This window comes from Triticum urartu, chromosome 6A (assembly GCF_056163025.1).
Source record: "Triticum urartu cultivar PI428250 chromosome 6A, HENAU_Tu73, whole genome shotgun sequence".
NCBI lineage: Eukaryota > Viridiplantae > Streptophyta > Magnoliopsida > Poales > Poaceae > Triticum > Triticum urartu.
The window spans coordinates 530,140,931-530,162,320 of NC_141878.1; the positions used below are offsets into that span (position 1 = coordinate 530,140,931).

Sequence of the window (21,390 nt, forward strand, 5' to 3'; positions counted from 1 at the left end):
ACCTCAGATCCGAAGGCAAGATCTTTGTTGCCAAGAATGGGTCCTTTCTAGAAAAAGAGTTTCTCTCGAAAGAAGTAAGTGGGAGGAAAGTAGAACTTGATGAAGTATTACCTCTTGAACCGGAAAATGGCGCAACTCAAGAAAATGTTCCTGAGGTGCCTGCACCGACAAGAGAGGAAGTTAATGATGATGATCAAGATACTTCTGATCAAGCTCCTACTGAAATGCGTAGGTCCACAAGGACACGTTCCGCACCAGAGTGGTACGGCAACCCTGTCTTGGAAATCATGTTGTTAGACAACGGTGAACCTTCGAACTATGAAGAAGCGATGGCGGGCCCGGATTCCGAAAAATGGCTGGAAGCCATGAAATCCGAGATAGGATCCATGTATGAAAACGAAGTATGGACTTTGACTGACTTGCCATTGAGCGGCGAGCCATAGAAAATAAATGGATCTTTAAGAAGAAGACAGACGCGGATGGTAATGTGACCATCTATAAAGCTCGGCTTGTTGCTAAGGGTTATCGACAAGTTCAAGGGGTTAACTACGATGAGACTTTCTCACCGGTAGCGAAGCTGAAGTCCGTCCGAATCATGTTAGCGATTGCCGCATTCTATGATTATGAGATATGGCAAATGGACGTCAAAGCGGCATTCCTTAATGGTTTCCTTAAGGAAGAATTTTATATGATGTAGCCGGAAGGTTTTGTCGATCCTAAGAATGCTGATAAGGTATGCAAGCTCCAACGCTCGATTTATGGGCTGGTGCAAGCATCTCGGAGTTGGAACATTCACTTTGATGAGATGATCAAAGCGTTTGGGTTTACGCAGACTTATGGAGAAGCCTGTGTTTACAAGAAAGTGAGTGGGAGCTCTGTAGCATTTCTCATATTATATGTAGATGACATACTTTTGATGGGAAATGATATAGAACTCTTGGACAGCATTAAGGCCTACTTGAATAAGAGTTTTTCAATGAAGGACCTTGGAGAAGCTGCATATATATTAGGCATCAAGATCTATAGAGATAGATCAAGACGCCTCATAGGTCTTTCACAAAGCACATACCTTGAAAAGATATTGAAGAAATTCAATATGGATCAGTCTAAGAAGGGGTTCTTTCCTGTGTTACAAGGTGTGAAATTGAGCTCAGCTCAATGTCCGACCACGGCAGAAGATATAGAAGAGATGAGTGTCATCCCCTATGCCTCAGCCATAGGTTCTATTATGTATGCCATGCTGTGTACCAGACCTGATGTAAACCTTGCCGTAAGTTTGGTAGGAAGGTACCAAAGTAATCCCGGCAAGGAACACTGGACAGCGGTCGAGAATATCCTGAAGTACCTGAAAAGGACTAAGGAAATGTTTCTCGTTTATGGAGGTGACGAAGAGCTCGTCGTAAAAGGTTACGTCGACGCTAGCTTCGACACAGATCTGGATGACTCTAAGTCACAAACCGGATACGTGTATATTTTGAATGGTGGGGCAGTAAGCTGGTGCAGTTGCAAGAAAAGCGTCGTGGCGGGATCTACATGTGAAGCGGAGTACATGGCAGCCTCGGAGGCAGTGCATGAAGCAATTTGGGTGAAGGAGTTCATCACCGACCTAGGAGTCATACCCAATGCGTCGGGGCCGATCAAGCTCTTCTGTGACAACACTGGAGCTATTGCACTTGCCAAGGAGCCCAGGTTTCACAAGAAGACCAGGCACATCAAGCGTCGCTTCAACTCCATTCGTGAAAATGTTCAAGATGGAGACATAGATATTTGTAAAGTACATACAGACCTGAATGTAGCAGATCCGTTGACTAAACCTCTCCCTAGAGCAAAACATGATCAACACCAGAATTCCATGGGTGTTCGATTCATCACAATGCAACTAGATTATTGACTCTAGTGCAAGTGGGAGACTGTTGGAAATATGCCCTAGAGGCAATAATAAAAGCATTATTATTATATTTCCTTGTTCATGATAATTGTCTTTATTCATGCTATAATTGTGTTATCTGGAAATTGTAATACATGTGTGAATAAAAGACACCAACATGTCCCTAGTAAGCCTCTAGTTGACTAGCTCGTTGGTCAACAGATAGTCATGGTTTCCTGACTATGGACACTGGATGTCATTGATAACGAGATCACATCATTAGGAGAATGATGTGATGGACAAGACCCAATCCTAAACATAGCATAAGATCGTATAGTTCGTTTGCTAGAGTTTTCCGATGTCAAGTATCTTTTCCTTAGACCATGAGATCGTGTAACTCCCGGATACCGTAGGAGTGCTTTGGGTGTGCCAAATGTCACAACGTAACTGGGTGACTATAAAGGTATACTACGGGTATCTCCGAAAGTGTCTGTTGGGTTGACACGGATCAAGACTGGGATTTGTCACTCCGTATGACGGAGAGGTATCACTGGGTCCACTCGGTAATGCATCATCATAATGAGCTCAAAGTGACCAAGTGTCTGGTCACGGGATCATGCATTACGGTATGAGTAAAGTGACTTGCCGGTAACGAGATTGAACGAGGTATTGGGATACCGACGATCGAATCTCGGGCAAGTAACATACTGATTGACGAAGGGAATTGTATACGGGGTTGCTTGAATCCTCGACATAGTGGTTCATCCGATGAGATCATCGAGGAGCATGTGGGATCCAACATGGGTATCCAGATCCTGCTGTTGGTTATTGACCAGAGAGCGATCTCGGTCATGTCTACATGTCTCCCGAACCCGTAGGGTCTACACACTTAAGGTTCGGTGACGCTAGGGTTGTAGGGATATGTATATGCAGTAACCCGAATGTTGTTCGGAGTCCCGGATGAGATCCCGGACATCACGAGGAGTTCCGGAATGGTCCGGAGGTAAAGAATTATATATAGGAAGTGCTATTTCGGCCATCGGGATAAGTTTCGGGGTCACCGGTATTGTACCGGGACCACCGGAAGGGTCCCGGGGGTCCACCGGGTGGGGCCACCTATCCCGGAGGGCCCCATGGGCTGAAGTGGGAAGGGATCCAGACCAAAGTGGGCTGGGGCGCCACTTCCCCCTAGGGCCCATGCGCCTAGGGTGGGGGAAACCCTAAAGGAAGAGTCCTAGAAGGGGAAGGCACCTCCCAGGTGCCTTGGGGAGGAGGGATTCCTCCCTTGGCCGCCGCCCCCCCTAGGAGATTGCATCTCCTAGGGCCGGCGCCCCCCCCTTGGACCCCCTATATATAGTGGGGGGAAGGGAGGACCTCTCACCCTTGCCTTTGGTGCCTCCCTCTCCCTCTCCAACACCTCCTCCTCCTCCATAGTGCTTGGCGAAGCCCTACCGGAGTACTGCAGCTCCATCACCACCACGCCGTCGTGCTGCTGCTGGAGCCATCTTCCTCAACCTCTCCTTCCCCCTTGCTGGATCAAGAAGAAGGACACGTTACGCTAACCGTACGTGTGTTGAACGCGGAGGTGCCGTCCGTTCGGCGCTAGGATCTCCGGTGATTTGGATCACGTCGAGTACGCCTTCCTCATCCCCGTTCTTTGAATGCTTCCGCGCGTGATCTACAAAGGTATGTAGATGCAATCCAATCACTCGTTGCTAGATGAACTCCTAGATGGATCTTGGTGAAACCGTAGGAAAATTTTTGTTTTCTGCAACGTTCCCCAACACCGGCGTCTAGCAGTACAGCCAGAGGCGGGAGGCCATACAGATTCGGTCCTTCTCTAAAGACTCCAGAGAAGTTACCATATGAGAGGACCCTGGAGGAAAATGTGAAGATCGTGCGAGCCGAAGTGACGAACTTCTTTGAAGGGGTGAAAGCAAAGAAACATCCACCTCCGGAGGAGAAGATAGATCCGGTGAAAGCAAAGCGCACTGTGGCTGCCTTGAAGAAACCACCAAAGTCTCCGCCGAAAGGCAACTATGAGAGCATTATTGAAAGGTCATTTATCGAAGCGGAGCGGTCGGGAAGTACTGTCAGTGATCAAAGGTTAGTGGAACGACGAGCTGAGAAAAAAATTGCCCAGCTCGGCGAACAAGCGAACCAATTGTGCCCCCCGCTCAAGGTGTCTAGCGACATCGTCGCTAATGATCCGAGGATGGTGCTCGGTTATACCAATCTTGGAGATTACCTACCCGACGATGTACATTATGATTTCTTGGAGGTGGACGAACACAGATATGAGTACGGGAAGCCTCTCGTCAAAGATGAAAGATCTCTAACAACGATGATGCGAAGATTCCATGATTGCTACATGAAAACCTGCAGAGAGTCTGAGGGGAGGAATATTTTGACGTTGAGAGTTAAAGAGGCGCATGACCTCGTTAGAACTGATCTGTTGAATGTTCCATTCGAGGAGTTCTTCCAGTTTTTCAATCAGAAGACCCTCGATAAATTAACGGTCACTTGCTACTGTCTGTAAGTACTATTTTTGTCATTAAGTCTCTATATATAGGTCAGCTCTTTCATGGCATGTATTTATAATTATCCTCACTATATTATGCAGATTGAAGATCGTCGAATTGAAGAAAAGACAAATCGGTGATATTGGGTTCATTAACACAAATCTCATAGATGCATATTCGGTTGAATTTCAGGAAAAAGATACCGAGGCCAACTTGCTACGATCGTTGGTATTAAATCAAAACAAAGCTATAATACTCTTTCCTTACAACTTCAAGTGAGTGTTACTTTCTTATTCATATTCGATTTCCCTTATTAGTCGAGGTTATAGTAATGTAATCGATAAGTTATGCATGTGTGCGCATGTTCCACCATATTCTGCTAGAGATTAAACTTGAGCAGGGACTAGTAACTGTATTAGACTTGAGACGAAAAGATCCCCAGGAGTATGCGTACATGACTCAAATGCTCGAGAAGTAAGTTAAATCGATCATTATCCCACCATATCGGTAACTTTGTTCACTTCCTGATATCAATTAATTGTTTTCTTTGTCTGACAGGGTTTGGACAAAATTCACCTCAAAAGCTCCGGGACTGCCGAAGAAGCTGCAATTTAAACACCCGAAAGTAAGTACTACTAGCATGTTCCGCGCATATCCTAGTGATTCAAGCGCTAGTTTCATTAATACCATTTAGCATGCTTGCTTATCAGTTTGATTGACCTCTATTTCTTGTAAAGTGGTTGTGGCAGGAAGCCGGGAATAATTACTGTGGATACTACGTTTGCGAGTCCATCCGTCACACGACCCGTGAGCGGGGCTACACTAAAAAACAATATGAAGTGCGTAAGCAATAATATTCAGAATTTCATTTTATTACCATCATTTCTGTTGAGTTTCATTCATTCATATATATGTATTGACCCCCTTCTTCAAATTAGATGTTTCGGATGCGGGGTGAACTCCTAGCACCAAATCGCATGCGAGCAATTCAAGAGGAATTGACGGTATTCTTTCTTGACCACGTGATCGATAAAGACGAAGAATACCATGTGGACCCTGAGTTCATATATAATTAAGGGATTATATTGTAAGAGATCTTATATTGTATATATGTAGCCAGTAGCATCGGATAGATATACGAAAAACTTGTTGTTCGACCAATCTCTCGGAGAAGGAGAGGTCGATATCACTTCTCTCTGTATGCATATGTTCATGATGATCTTCTGTTTCCTTCATTTTTGCTTACTAACTAGCGTGTCGAGTCCTCTCTATACGTATAGTACGTAGCATCGACCAAGCACGGAGATAAGAGAGGACACTTCTCTCTATTAATTAGCTAACTAACACAATATATGAAAAACCTAAATTAACCCCCCAAAACCCACCCCTTTAAAAAAACAAAAACCTCAGCTCCTGCGAGCTACTGACGCGTGGATGCCTATTGGTCCCGGTTGGTGCCACCAACCAGGACCAAAGGGCCTCCTGCCTGAGCTCGCCGCACTGGCCACGTGGAGACCCATCTGTCCCGGTTCGTGTAAGAACCGAGACTAAAGGCCTAGGGCTTTAGTAACGACCCTTTAGTCCCGGTTTAACAACCGGGACAAATGACCCTTATGAACCGGGACAAATGGCCCTTTTTTTACTAGTGCCCACACACCTTTCCCTCTCTTCGTCACTTAGGGCCTTCTTTTTCTCTTACACATGCATGTGCACTGATCGATTTCCTATATAGTTAGGTCTCTACCTATTTCCCCACACAAACCAATCGATCTATATCTCTAGTTAGGTATCCCCTTCTTTCCCACGTACACATAGATCGATCTACCTCTCTACATAGGACTACCTACCACACACGCATTGTCCATCTACCATCTCGTCATCCATCCCTTCCGCTTTATCTCTTAGACGCGTGCAAACACGCACGTTCTCGCCCCCTTTCTTTATCGATCTCGCACTTGTACACTCATTCCCAGTCTTTGTCTAGTTGGCCTCTTGCACCATCTTCCAGCAAACCCCCTTTCCCAGCACTTGTACGCTCGTAAAGTTATTCCCTCTATCCGTCCCTATTGATATCTCGCCCAGATGATCCCTCCCCTCTATTCTTGTATATCGCCCCCTGCACATACATATATAAAGGGGTGGTTAGAGGACACGGTCATCTCCACCAATGCACCACAAACCTGGAAATCCATAGTTCATGGTTTGGAGTTGTTGAAGAAAGTTTTGGTCTGGCGTAATACAGAATGGGCAATCAGTCCGAATCTAGAGGGACCCCTGGATACCGCACCCTACTAGCCGGCCTCTTATTTCGCAGCAAGAGCATTATAGGCTGCGCAGATTTAGTGAGATTCATAATGAACATGGTGCATGGTGTGGAGAGTTGCTGCGCCAATTTTTCTTGCCAGTGGACGTCCAAGAGATCATGAAGATAAATGCTTCTCCAGGGCTGGGCAATGACTTCATTGGTTGGGGATCTGAACCTACTGGTCTCTTCACCATACATAGTGAGTACCGGCTGACGCTCGAGGACAAGATGTGTCCTGCTTCAGTCGCGGCGAGTAGGGCACCAGGCGACGTGTCGTCTGGGCATTCTTATGGAGGTGCCCTGCTCCTTCAAAGGTGCGTGTCTTCGGTTGGCGGCTGGCTACGAATTCTCTTGCGACATGGGCTAATAAATTTGATCGTCAAATGGAGTTAACTGATGTGTGCCCACTGTGTAGTCTCGAGCGTGAGGACACATTTCATGTGTTTTGTTGGTTCCCAAGGGCAGATGATCTATGGCGAATCATGATGCAAGTGTGGCGAATCCCCGACGTTGAATCAGTCCGCAGAATAGGACAAGAGTGGTTCGTGAACCTAATTGTGGATTGTGACGAGGGAGACCGACTTAGAGTCCTCATGTTGATGTGGCGGTGCTGGTTTGTCCGCAACGAGATCCAACATGACAAGCAGCCGCTGCCCATGGAGGTGTCTCGGAGGTTCCTACAGAGCTATGTGACCTCGTCGCTGGGCATCCAACAATAACCGGCCGGAGACTGGGACAAGGGGAATATGACCATCCAACAAGAAGGGCCCGAGCAGCCGATATCACATGTGATGCCCAACAGCGAGCCACTTCGCAGATGGAGTCCACCCCGACAGATTGGATTAAACTCAACGTCGATGGGTCCTTCTCGCATGAGGACGGGAGTGCTGGGGCGGAGATGGTTCTTCGCGGGTAAGACTGGGCCATTATTTTTTCTGCATGCAGATCCTTATGGTCATGTCCGGACCCTTTGCATGTGCCGAGCTCCCAGGTTGAATGGAGGGCCTTGCCCTGGCTCATCAGTGGATAGAGATGCTAATTATATTAGAGTGTGATAGCAAGCAGGCAGTCCAGCTGATCAATGCACGCGGGTAGGATCGATCCCACTATGCCATGGTGATTTCAGAGGTTAAGAGACTTTTGGGTGCAAGGGAGTGTCGTGTTACTCATCTCTCTAAAGAGCGAAATAATGTTAGTCATATGTTAGCAAACTTTGGTAGGACGGAGGACCACACTGTGGTTGGGCTCTGCTCTGGTCCTAGTAATATCCCCAGCTTTTGTACGGATTGAATTCTTATGCTCTTGAGTAATATACTACTTTTACCGCCGCAGAAAGAAAAACCCATGATCCATCACACAGAACACATAATAATCTCTTTTGGACAAGTTCATGACGTTCTATGTCAACGTCAATTGCCGCCTCTTCCCTCCCATTGAGGAAAAAAAGACTCCTCGTTCGAGTGGATTGGAGGGAGCCAATGAATCTTTGACAGCAGAAAGTATATGTAAACATGCTACATATGTGTGCAAGATCTGTCTGGGATAGCTTTGGGGTGCTTCACATCAATTCATCGCTATGCATCCCGTGGCAACACCAGCGACAGCATGATAGTTGCTCACTGTATGACTGTCTTTGTAATAATCTACACAGCATTTTGACGTCAATATGCATGGTCTTTTATACATATTGTTTCCTTTCTGCGCAAGTTTTTTTGGCGCAAGTATTTGTTTAGGTGGGTAGTTAACGATAATATTTCACCGTATTCAGTATACGTATATGTCTGTATATTAGAGACCGGTGTTAGAAAAGCTGGACTTACGCCCCCAGAAAATCATGTATTTATATTTTGTTCCATCATGATTTACTTGACTCGTTTTCAGACCCCAGAAAAAGATGGACATCAAATAAGTTTTCTTACTAAGAGTATATTTTGCCCCGAAAAGGCGGAACTCTTGTAGCGTATTCTGAGGACTTCTGTGAATTTTTCTTGAGACATCGCCGTCAGCTGATCTGTTCAACCAGATTTTCTTGAAAGATTTGGCATATGTCATTATGACAGAGAAACCTCTACCTATCCAAGATTACTCTGACCTTTCTTTTCCTCTCATCTGACCAGAAGAGTACTATTAGTCCGTTAATAATTGTTTGTTTGCAGATCTGGCCGAAATTAAACATTGAAGGGGATCAGGTGTGCCACGTTCTTAATGTTAGGTGGTTGCTTGTTTGAGACAATGGTAGCATTATTATCTTTACATATCTCTCAGTCTTCGGGTTTCTTGTAGACTTAAATTTGGAGCGATTTCAATCAAGTTTGTCCCTTTTGAACTTTTGTTGAATTCATCTATTTCGTTTCACTCGCATTGGGCTGGATTTACCACGACCTCGACAATCCAGCCAGTGTCAAGATATGTGGCACAATAAAAGGTATTGTCATGACGATTACCTCAACCATGATAACATCATCCCACGCTCCTGGCTACCTCAAGACAACGCAAATAATATCAACTCGCCAGCTTCCACAAGAGTCAAGATGTTTGCGGCGAGACAGTAAGATAACGGCAAAAGGAAGTCCCTCTCTTGCAATGCCACAGACAAGATTTCAACATAGCATTCACACGCATGTTACAAGTCGCGCGCCCGCACCCCTCACCCTGATGAGATGAGCACGCGTGTGATGTTCTGTTTCTCTCCTCAGACTCATCATTTAGTGGAGCGGGGAGACTCCACTAATGAAGTTCGTCTCACACCACCTCCACTCTTTGGGTGAGACTGAAGATTGACATCCACTTACCATTTATTCATGGGTCTTTGAGATCTTAAAAAAATACACTTGGGCTAAATCTATTAATTCTAACACCACCATTTCTAATTGCGTAAGATATATATAGTTTTCAGTGTTAAGAGAATGTTCCGATGAAGGTCATTTCTTTTAGTGAACGAAGCTCCAAAAGGAATACCCCTGGTCTAAGTGGAACAGACTCGGGCCAAATAAATAGTCCTAAGGATGTACGGGCAACTAATTACGAAGAAAAAAGTGAGGAAAGTAATGGAAAAAGAAGGAAGAGAAAAGAAAGGAGACAACCAGAATAACAAAAATGACGGCATGATGGCGTGAGAGCACTAACAAGTAAGCGATGAATGGATAAATCCAGCCAGCGAGTCATGTCACACGCAGCGACACACACAAACACACCACACATGATATGTTATACAATGGAAAGCTGCTATTGCACGATCATGTCACTGAATTAGACCAGCTCTAACCGATCCCTTATCCGGCTACAAAGAAGAATAAATTCGGTTTTGTTCCTCTACGCAACGCCTAGCCAAAGTACTAAAACATATAAGGGAGGATAAATTTTACTCCCCCGCCAAAAAAACCCTTCAACCCGCCTAAATATGTTCGGCGCCTGCGCGGCCGAGTAAAACTCACGCGCCTCATTCTCCCGCCCTCACGCCTCGAACATTCCCTCCGCAGCCACCACTACGTGCCGCCGTCGCCACCGATGACCGGCCCTCCCGCCGGAATGGGTAGTCAAGACCCTTCTGCCACCCAGCCTGTCTGCGCCACCGGTTTGTTGCCACCGGAAACCACCCCCGCACCGCTGCCCGTGCCGAAAAAAGGTTGGGGATGACAATCCACCGGCCACAAGCACCGGCTCCAACCGCGGCAAAGGCCACCAGCGGGGGAGTGCGGGGGGGGGGGGGGGGGGGCGAAGATCGGACGCCCTCCCGCCGCTCCCGCCGGAGCGAAGAGAGCTCAAAAACCGACAGTGGCGGCTCTCGCCGAGGCGGACGCGAAGAAGAAAAAGAAGAATACAATTCCGGTGCCCCATCCATGTTTAGTGCTTCATGCAGCATCTCCAGTGACCCCTATGCTCACTGCTCCGGCGCTTCTGGCGGTCGTAGCCAGTAAGAAGGGTCGCGGCTGCCAAGTGCTCGACGAAATGCCAACAATGTCAAGAAAACCATCTTTCACATTTCGGCCAACGAGTTTTAGATAGTGATTGTTGGTGGTCCATGGTGATGGAGTTTGTTCATTTTGTTGTCATAGTATTGAGATGGACACGACCAAATTCTTAGCGTCTTTGGAGTCCTCGGCTACTACGGGTATAGATGATCTTAGTTATGACTAAATTTGAGATCATTTCGAGGCGGCCGAAGAAGAGGAGGTGCCCGAAGAGATGGAATAAGAGGAGGTGGCCGATGGAGCTGAAGTTGAGGAGGTGGACGAAGCAAGCACGAGGTCGTCAAGGTCATGCACCGCCAACTACAATCAAGTTGAAGATGTTGCTCTATGCTATGCTTGGATGAACATCTCCATGGATGCATCGATTGAAATGGATAAAACCAAGGCTATGTCTTGGGAGAGAATTGTTGATTACTCCAACAACCCTGTGGAAGTGCAATCAAGTTGTACGCAAGGTTCCCTTGGGCATTGTTGGGGCACCATTCACAACCAACGCAATGGTCCGGTTCCATCAATCAAGTGAATCATGCACCACCGAGCGGTGTGCAAGTGGCGGAGTATGACCCCTACATCCAATAACCTATTCAAGCATAGGAACACCAAGTTCGGCCACAAACCATTGAGGATGAGGACGAGGTGGACAAGAGCTATGCACAAGAACAAGAAGTGGATCCAAAGAGTTGCAGAGACCACTCCAAACAGATCCAGGTTGAGCATATCCATGGAGGATGAGGACGAGGTGGATGAGGAGGCCAATAATATACCAGAAGTGAACAAAAATGCAAAAGAGGGAAACAAGAGGAATGCATACGGTGGCACATACAAAAATGCACAACTGACTCCGGGCACTAAATTAATGGGCTACTCCAGAAAAATAATATAAGTTGCTATAGAAAGTATCTAAAACTGTTATTAAAATAGCATGAAATAATAAAAAATTATAGATACATTTGAGACATATCAGCTGCGCGGTAGGCTCTCTCGTGAGCTTCGTTGGATGCTTGCCATCCGTGCAGACAGGAAGAGGAAAATCAGCGGGTGGTCCTGGTATGGTTGTTGACCGCGGCGGGAGGCCTAGGTAATGGCGGGCCTACTCTCGTGATGGCCTTGGTGGTCAGGGTCCCTCGACAAGGTGTGAGGGAGATACTGAGCAAAAGTTTAGTGCATTGACACCGGCGACAATGACATCTGTAGGTATTGTGTCCTCATTGGGAATGTGTTGTGGTTCCCTACCTACCCTTGTCAATGCTCCGGGTGTAAATCCAAGTTCACGCCTACGAACTCGGTGACGGTGACGCTGGAGGTATCACGTCCCATTGGGAGTGCCACCATGGTTCCCCTCCTTACCCTTATCGGCGCTCCAGGTGTAAATGCAGGTCCACGACTTGGACTCAGCGGCGGCGGCGTGATTGTGTCATAACCCTTGGGGGCGTCATTGGGGAGTAGGGGTTCATTTTGTCACCTTGGCATTCCTCGGGCTGGTTTGAAGCATTGCTTGATGATCCCTAGGGGCGTGTTTGGTTTCCCGCATCGAGCCCAACCAGGCCCGCGCGGGAAGGGAGAGGCCTGTTTGGTTGCCTGGTTTTCCTATTGGTCCTGCATCGCACGCTTCTCAAAGCAGCCCACAGCCTGGCTCGCTGGAAACGTTCAAATCGTCAGTTTCTCGCGAGCCAGGCTGAGTGTGGCGCGAGGTCGCGCGGGCGGGAGCGAGGCGGGGGCGAGGAGGGATGGCAGGCGATGGAAATCTGGCGCGCCGTCCCGGTGCCAAATTAGCCTCACCCCCTTTCACTCGCTCACCCATAGCCACTGTCCCCCTTATTTCCCTACTGCCTCACCACCAGCAGTGGCTGCGATTTCAGATATGCGCTATAGGCGGTGGCGGCGTTTGTGGCGGATCTGGTGCTCCCCTTGATGTTGGCCACCGTTTGGTCCACCTAGTCTGTGCCATGGCTCCCCCTACGCCGTCCTCGTCTCTGATGCCGGTAAGCAGCACCCCCTCCCTCCTTTGTTAGCTCAGTGGTTAGGCCGTTAAGCTAGGTGTAGGATCGATTTCCCACTGAACGAACCGTCGATGTCGATTAGGTTATGGACGCACGGATGAGGCTGATAATCCAGGCAGCAGCACTGATTAATGTGATTCAAGCATGGGTCATGTTCATGCACCAGAGAGCTGTTCGTCGTGCTGGGAGACCTTTGATCCGCTATGGTCCATTGTTTCCCCGGAAACAGTAGAGGATGCAAAATCTGAACTACATCTACAACTGCAATGACGTCGAGGCTCTGTGGATGCTTCGAATGAAAAGAGCACCATTTGCCAGGTTTGTTGAGACCTTCAGGAGCAGGGGGCTGCTACAAGATAGCATCAACACCAGTGTGGAAGAGCAATTGGCCATGTTCCTCCATGTTGTTGGCCATAACCAGAGGTTCAGGGTCATTCACAACACATTCAGGAGATCAATGGAGACCATCTCTAGGTACTTCAAGCAAGTGCTTTATACCATTGGGGAGCTTAGAGGAGAGATGATCAGGAGACCATCTGGTCAGACTCCACCCAAGATTCGCGGAAGCCCAAGATGGTATCCATACTTCAAGGTGAGCATTGACAATATACACTTTTCATGGCTTGATATGCTTGTATTGTTCAAGTTGAGCACTAACACAGGCTTGTGATGCCATTTTCAGGATTGCATTGGGGAAATAGATGGTACTCATGTCAGTGCCAGAGTTCCTAGGTCACATTCTGCAGCATACAGGGGAGGAAACACTACACAAGCCAGAATGTGCTTGCTGCTGTTGACTTTGATCTAAAGTTCACATATGTGCTGGCTGGCTGGGAAGGGTCAGCACATGATGCTAACATTCTCACTGACAACATGAGTCGACCTGATGAGATCAACATCCCCGACGGCAAGTTCTACCTTGGAGATGCTGACTATGCATGTCGGCCGGGTATTCTTCCACCCTTCAGGAAAACAAGGTACCGTCTCAACGAGTTCTCTGGTAGGAACTATCCTAGGACTGCACATGAGATGTACTGTTGAGAGGGTATTTGGAGCTCTGAAGAATAGGTTTAAGATCCTGGATCAGAAGCCATTCCACCCATACTCCACTCAGGTTAAGCTAGTTCTTGCTTGTTGCATTCTGCACAACTGGATCCTCCAGTGGGGCTTTGATGAACACGTGCCTGAGGAGGAAGATGTCGAGCCTGACAATGTTGTTAGCTCCGGCCATGGTGTGGAGGCATTTGATAATGACGCTTGGAAGAACAAAATGTTGGAGTGGGCAGAGGCGATGTGGCTTAACAGAGGTCAGTGCAGGATTTGAAGAAGATGAAAGAAGAACAACAAGCAGCAGCAGTAGTAGCAGTAGCAGTAGCAGAAGTAGAAGAAGAGGAAGAGGAAGAGGAAGAGGAAGAGGCAGATCTAGTAGCAGCAACACCGATGAACTATCCCCTATTTAGCCAATGGCTCTTAATAAATTGAACTATCATTTGATAGTAGTTAGGATGTACTGTCATTTGTTTAAGTAGATGGCGCTACATGTTTAGATTCTATGTGGTAAGCTCATCACTAGTTAGAAGTGGTGACAACACCTTATGCAGGTTGCAACCAAACACCATGTCATATGTGCGCCTAATGAAATGCGGGCAACCAAACGCCGGGTCGAAAATGATTGTCTCATGCAACTAGGGGCATGCAGACAATCAAACTATGTGCATCTAGGATTTTTTGGCCTGCATCCCCTCAAACCGGCTCAATAGAGCACCGGCTCAATAGAGCCAGACTCGTCGGGCCAGGCTGGATCGGCAATGTAACCAAACACGCCCTAGGTGTTGGTGGTGGGTGCTCCTGTTTTTCTCCTCACATCTACACGTGACCACATCATTTGGTCTCCCGCCCACTTCCATTTGCCAACAGGAGCGACGCTCCTTAGTCCAGATCGGGAGGGCAGAGGACTCTGCCCGGTGACGGTTTGATGGGGCATTGGAGGCATGGTCTGGTGGTTTCTGTTGGAATTTTGCTAGTAGGCCTTTGGCCCAAAGCCCAACTAAATTCTGAAATTCTCTTGGCCCATTCATGCACACATGTGAGTGGAGTGAGTGAGGCTAAAGTTTAGTCCCACCCCGGAAGTTGAGAGAGAGTTGCACCTCTTTATAAGGTGAGCTCTTCTACCACTTGTATGAGCATGAGAAGAGGAGACCTACACGCGCGCTCCTCCTCCTCGCTCGCCTCGCCTCGCCACGCCACGCCTCGCCTCGTCACGACGCGCCGCGGGTTGCGGGATTGAGCCGAGCCGAGGACAGAGCTATGCACGTTATAGTCAGACAGACGTCTACCCTAGCCGCCGTCGCTTCGTATGGTTTCTCACCACCGTTCCAGATCATTGCGCCGCCAAGCAAGTCTTCTCCATCCCTCCTTCCGGCGTGCAACGCGAGAAGGGACAGCAGGCCTCCGGAACCCCGCCTCTCGTGATCTTGTACGGGAGAGGGGCGATCAGATTTTTGGGGAGCGCACTCGCGCGACTGCTGGCAGCGACGACTTCGCGAACGACGACTTCTTCCCCGACATCGGCAACCTCGTCCTCGACGACATGGGCGACAACGTCAACACCGGCGGTGCTGCACCCGCTGCACCGTATGTGATTCTATCCTTCCTGTTCGAGATCGTGGTAAAATTCATGCTTTTAGTATGTGTCCTAGATGTGATATGTTCATCTGCTATGCTAGTTCGCATGATTAGTCATGATTTATCTTCTGTTTATTCGGATTAAATTTCGTAATAATTTGCTTGTACTTCCAACAGTTTCATCAAGAAGATGTGATTTCGTCGGTCTTTGGTTCTTAGGTTCGTTAAAGTTGTAGTGCTTCTGGTTGGTGCCGCTGCCGACATCCAACAATGTACTGCTAGTGTTTTTTGGCTTTTTTTTTCTTTGTCGTATCTTTTCTTCTTTTGTATGTGGATCTTTTCAACACCTTGTATGTTTGGCCTTGTGGGAGGGCTGTTTTGGCTCTAGGGTGCATATGCTCCCTAATGAACAGTAAATTCAAAATAAGTAATAAATAAAATTTAAAAATTCTGTTTTTTCAGATGTTCATGTTAGTGTAACAAGTATGCTTGATAATCTTCATATGAAACAGGATGACAGTGTTTCGTCGGTAAAAAATAAATAAAATAAGTGTAACATTTGAAGGTAACATTTATCGTTTGACTTTTTTTTGCACAACAAAATTCTTAAGGTTTTCTCCTAAAAATTTGCACGTAGCATTTTAGTGTGATAGTGAACACATCTATGTTTTTCAACTTTTTCACATTTGCAAAAAATATTTTTGGTGGGCAGGAGCATATGTTGTCAAGAGCTGAATTGGTTTTTTTTTTTTTTTGCTTGTGGCTTGATTTAAAACAGGACGAGAGCCTATTTTGAGTTTTTGCCCAGAGACAAAGTGTGGGTTTTATGCTTTTGACTTTGGACGGATTTTCATCCTACGCAGCTGCCCTAGACACGCTTATATCATGCAGGATTATAAATTAACCGTGTAGCAATCGGTACTAAGCACATGCTTTTCTTACGTGAGTATTGCTAGGTTCTAGCCTGGCTGCTATGCATGCCTACATCATTCAGATAGAGCCACGAACATTTCAAAATGGGCTGCGTTGTCTTGTGTAAAGATTATACTCACTTAGCGGACGTGGACTCTTGGTTCCTGAGTGTATTACATCCTATATGAAAAAGATATTAGTAATTAAATAAAAATTTAAAAATCTGAAAATATTTTGCAATAAACTTGACTCTTCATTGTACTTGTGAAAAAAAATTCCACAAAAAAAGCCCCTTTGACATCTTTAAAAAATAATTTTTTGGCCAAAATAGTGTGAATAGTGACCTATAATATCAAATAATCCCTGAAGTCAATGTTGTTTATTTCGTGAAAATTTATTATACTAGTGCAAATGAAAGTTAAGCTTATTCAAAAAAACTTATGAACTATTTTAACCTTTTTTATAATTATTATCATCCCTCATATAGGGTGTATGTACAACCAGAAACCAAGTGTATTTCCCCTTACCTAGTTTGTTTTACCATCCGCCACAACTTTTTGCTGATAATATTTTGCTCGTGATCACGGATCCTTCCTTCCAGGCATTTTCTTCTCCAACCTTTGTACATAAGTTGTATTACAAAATGTAGATAAACGCTGCGCGTTTCAATTCCAGGATGTTGCTTTTCCTCCTCTCAAATAAACACCAACAATGGAGCTCCAACGAAGCTAAATTCTGATATGACTTAGAATAATAAATGTAGCTACGCACGGGGGTGCAATTTCGCCACTAGTGGACATGCAGTTGCGCACAACCATCAAGCCAGCAAGCGCGTTTGATGGACATGCAGTTGTGCATAATTAGTAGGCGTGCAACTAAGTTGCGCGTCAATACTTGGATGTGCCACCGCAATTTTGCAAGATGTCCTTGCCGGCGCTTGGCTCTTCGTCGTGGATTCCTTGTCGGCGCTGCCCCGGTCCCGGTGGCTCTGGACCTACGTCTTCCAGCGTCCACGGTTCGCTGGCGTCCTCTACCGATGTAGTTCCGGCTCCGGTGTTGCTGGTGCTGCGTCCTTCCAGCTCCTTTAGCCGTCGGTGGTTCGGTGGCTTTGTCGTCGGCGGCTCGGATTTGTGCTCCTTCTGTAGTTCCTTGCTTGCCGGCGTTGCCGGTAGTCACCACTTCCCTCACGTCGGCTCTCTGCTCCATCACTCCGCCCCCGTCTACCTTGCCGCCTCGTCCTTCGGGCAAATCCAAAGCTCACGTCTTTTCGGCGGCGCCAAGTGCCACCCCCGACGGCAGATTCAGCCCCACCCCTCCTGAGTTAGTGGTCTTGACGAGTGGCCTGACTTCATCATCTTCGGAATCATGCTTCGGCGACATTGGGACTGCTCGGACTTAGGCCATAGATCCCTGCTCAGCTTACCGATGTTGGCAGCGGCGACACCCACAGGTATTGTTTCCCTTCTTGGAGGCGTTGCCATGGCCTTTATCCGTGCCTTTTTTCGAGCACCGGGGGAAACCCCAGGTCTGGTTCTTCGGATTGGAAGCCGCTGGCATCACGAGGTCATTTTTCTTCTTGGAGGCGCTATCTTGTTTGCTTGAGGTGTATCCGATGTTTGGTTTTTGAGATGTTGGATGTCTCACTGGTCCGACTTTCGTCCCTAGTTCTAAGCTTCATGGGTTTAGCAGTGTTTTTCTTTCTTTATTCGGGCCGAGCATCCCCTGTCTCTCTGCTCATGGTGTCATGCTCATGCCTTTGCGCATGTGTCATGTGTCGTATTTTTTCTATACTCATTCTGCTTTCTTCTATCAATGAAATGCCACACAAGCTTTGCGTATTTGCAAAAAAAAGTTTGCAAGATGTCAAGTGGGCGTGTGTAAGGGCAGTTGAGAGTGCATGCAAAAAGACAAAAGTAAAATAGAAAATGCAAAAGCCGACGGATGTGCAACTGCACTTGTGCAGGAATGGGTGAATCTTAAGTGTAGTCATGCGTGGCGGCATGAAAAGTCAAAACTGAAAATTAACCGTAAATTAATCAAATAAAAAGATACTCTGCGTAAAATCAATTAGTGCGGGAGTTAGATGCGACTTTGTTAATTCTTTTTTCTTTGTGTGGGAGTTAGATTAGCAAATCCGATATTTTTCCTTCTTTCTTCTTCTTATTATTAATTTTAAGTGGTAAAGTAAGTAACGTTTTCTTTGAGGTACGAATATATTAGCCCTTGGAGAGCTTAAAACATGGAGTAATTACTGGTCGAGGTCGAGATGACATGGCTATATAAGAGGGCTTAAGGTTGCTAATCTCATCAACATGATAAGCCTTCCTTTACTAACTCTTTTGACTACGTAGCTATCTGCATTTGCTGTCATTTCTAATTGTAAATATTTTGCACAACGCGCAAGTGTGCACGGAGCCTCGGACATCATTGACACGCCAACCATGCCGGTCGCCGTGGCTGCCTCCGGCGACACAAACGTCGTGGAGGATCTCTACGGCATCCTCCGTGTACTCAGCGACGGCACCGTTGTCCGGTCACCGGACCCGCCGGAGTTTTGCCCCGTCACCTTCCCCTGCGACCACCCTTCCGTGCAGTGGAAGGAGGCCGTCTACGATAAGGGCAAGAACCTCCGCGTCCGCATGTACAAGCCGTCGGGCGGCGGTGAGCAGGCCGGCCGGAAGCTGCCGGTGCTCGTCCACTTCCATGGCGGGGGCTTCTGTCTCGGCTCGTGCACGTGGGGAAACTTCCACAGCTTCTGCCTCCGCCTCGCCGCGGAGGCCGGCGCCGTCGTGCTCTCCGCCGGGTACCGCCTCGCTCCGGAGCACCGCCTCCCCGCGGCCCTCGACGATGCGGCAGGCTTCTTAGAATGGCTCCGCGAGCAATCCGTGAGCACCGAGGCCGAGGACGGGTGGCTCACGGAGGCGGCCGACTTTGGCCGCGTGTTCGTCACCGGCGACTCGGCGGGCGGGACCTTAGCGCACCACCTCGCCGTTAGCGCCGGGTCGGCCACGCCCAAACACGGCGATGACGTCGACTCGATCACGATCAAAGGCTACATCCTGCTCATGCCGTTCTTCGGCGGTGTGGACCGGACGCGGTCGGAGGCGGTGGAGTTCCCGTTGGCGGAAGAGCCGTTCCTCAACCTGGCCGTGCTGGACCGATTCTGGCGGCTCTCGCTGCCGGAGGGCGCCAGCAGGGACCACCCGATCGCCAACCCGTTCGGGGCGGACAGCCCTGGGCTGGGCTCGGTGAAGTTCCCGCCGGTCCTCGTCGTTTCCAGCGGCACCGACTTGCTGCACGACCGCACCGTCGACTACGCGGAGCGGCTGGCCGGGATGGGGAAGCCGGTGAAGGTCGTGGATTTCCCCAACGACCCACACGGGTTCTTCACGCAGGACCCGTGGTCCGAGACCACCGGCGAGCTGATCCGGCTCGTCAGCGTGTTCGTTGTCGACAGCTGCGTCGCCGTCGCGGCGCCAAAGACGGCTTGATTCGGTACGTACATACATGTGCAGAGGTGCCTGTTTTGGTGTACAAGACAGTCGACAGTTGAGGCGACACGACCAGAAAGTACGTCAAGGTTCGGCTCGTCTGCATCGTCTTGCATTAAACTAAATGATACCAGTCGTGTTGATTGAGAATCGGTTACAATATGTTTCAATGATATTTAAGTGTGAAATATATAAATATATAGATTAATATCGTGTGAATCAAAATTAAGAGTATTGTATTTTATTATGTATATAGTTGTAAAATATTTATTGAATGTAAGTAGAATAATAGAATGTAAAATATTTTCCCAAGCATGCATGGTTGCATGTGATGGTGGATCTTTTTTCATGTATGATTGCAAGTTGAGGTGGACCTTATCTCATTCATAATTGTATGGCAATGTGTCATGCTTAGATGTTGAGATAAGCGAGAGTGACGAACACAGAGCACTGCCTTCCAAGGCCATAGGAGGCTCTCTGTAGCTCCGCGCTCTCCGCTCCGTCCCTCGAGCCCGCTGAGGGAGTCCTGGACTAAGGGGTCCTCGGGCGTCCGACCTGTTATCTGGTGGCTCGGACTGATGGGCTGTGAAGACATGAAGGCAGGAGATTATACCTGAGTCCGGATTGGACTCTTCTTGGTGTGGAAGGCAAGCTTGGCGACCGACTATGAAGATTCCTTTTTATGTAACCGACTATGTAAACCCTACATCCCCTCGGTGTCTATATAAACCGGAGGGGATAGTCTGGAAAGGACACATTCATTACCATAGTCATATATGCTAGGCTTTTAGGGTTTAGCCATCACGATCTCGTGGTAGATCAACTCTTGTAACACCCATATTCATCAATATCAATCAAGCAGGACGTAGGGTATTACCTCCATAGAGAGGGTCCGAACCTGGGTAAACATTGTGTCCCCTGTCTCCTGTTACCATCGATCCTAGACGCACAGTTCGGGACCCCCTACCTGAGATCCGCCGGTTTTGACACCGATATTGGTGCTTTCATTGAGAGTTCCACTATGCCGTCGACAAAAGGCTCAATGGCTCGCCTTGTCCTTAAAGACAACATCACCCCTGGAGGAGCTCTGGCCCCGGGCCAAACCCTCCGGTTGGGCGGCTTTACTATGATCGCCCGTTCGGCCATTGAGCTGACGATGACCTCTCGGGCCATTGAAAACCCTCTTCGCATCAACTCCGAGCACTCCAAGCAGATGGATCCGGCAGAGCTTTCGTCTTTGAGCGAACTCCTAGATCGCATCGCCGCTTTGGGAATAGCCACAAACTACGACTGGATCAGGCTTAAAACCGATCAAGGAGAAGTCGAGACCCTACCGGTCACCCACCAGATTGCGGTAGTCGTGGAGCAGGACGACGAGTTTTCTTCTATACTGAAGACAGACTATGTCCAGATCGCCGACCAGGAAAAGCCGGATACCCACCCGCGAAAGGATGCGACCAACCTTCCGAACATAGCATCGGACGACGGTCCTAAACAATCAAAAGGTATTCTGGAACCCGGACTGTTAAGCCCAGAAGATCATCAGACTTCGGATAATCGGTCGGGTCGGGGTTTGGATTTAATTCCACCCACCCACCCGGATTTAGACACTCTCGTGAGCATAAAACAGCAGTCTCAGGAAACAGTCCACCACTTCTGGGCCAGATTCCTCCTTGTCAAAGACAAGGTAAAAGATT

General features: G+C 47.9%; 1 protein-coding gene and 1 pseudogene across 2 annotated transcripts; both read left to right on the forward strand.

The window, feature by feature from the left end:
* Window positions 1-12,900: 12,900 nt before the first annotated feature.
* LOC147966086 (uncharacterized) lies at window positions 12,901-13,706 on the forward strand. The gene is made up of 2 exons (XM_087530714.1): window positions 12,901-13,257; window positions 13,419-13,706. Exons 1-2 carry the CDS (start codon window positions 12,901-12,903, stop codon window positions 13,704-13,706), a joined length of 645 nt encoding a protein of 214 aa, XP_087386840.1.
* A 4,792-nt stretch (window positions 13,707-18,498) lies between these two features.
* LOC147966087 (strigolactones hydrolase CXE15 pseudogene) lies at window positions 18,499-20,575 on the forward strand (annotated as a pseudogene). Its single transcript, XR_015608736.1, has 2 exons — window positions 18,499-19,782; window positions 20,109-20,575. The product of XR_015608736.1 is annotated as a strigolactones hydrolase CXE15 pseudogene (transcript).
* Window positions 20,576-21,390: the final 815 nt, after the last annotated feature.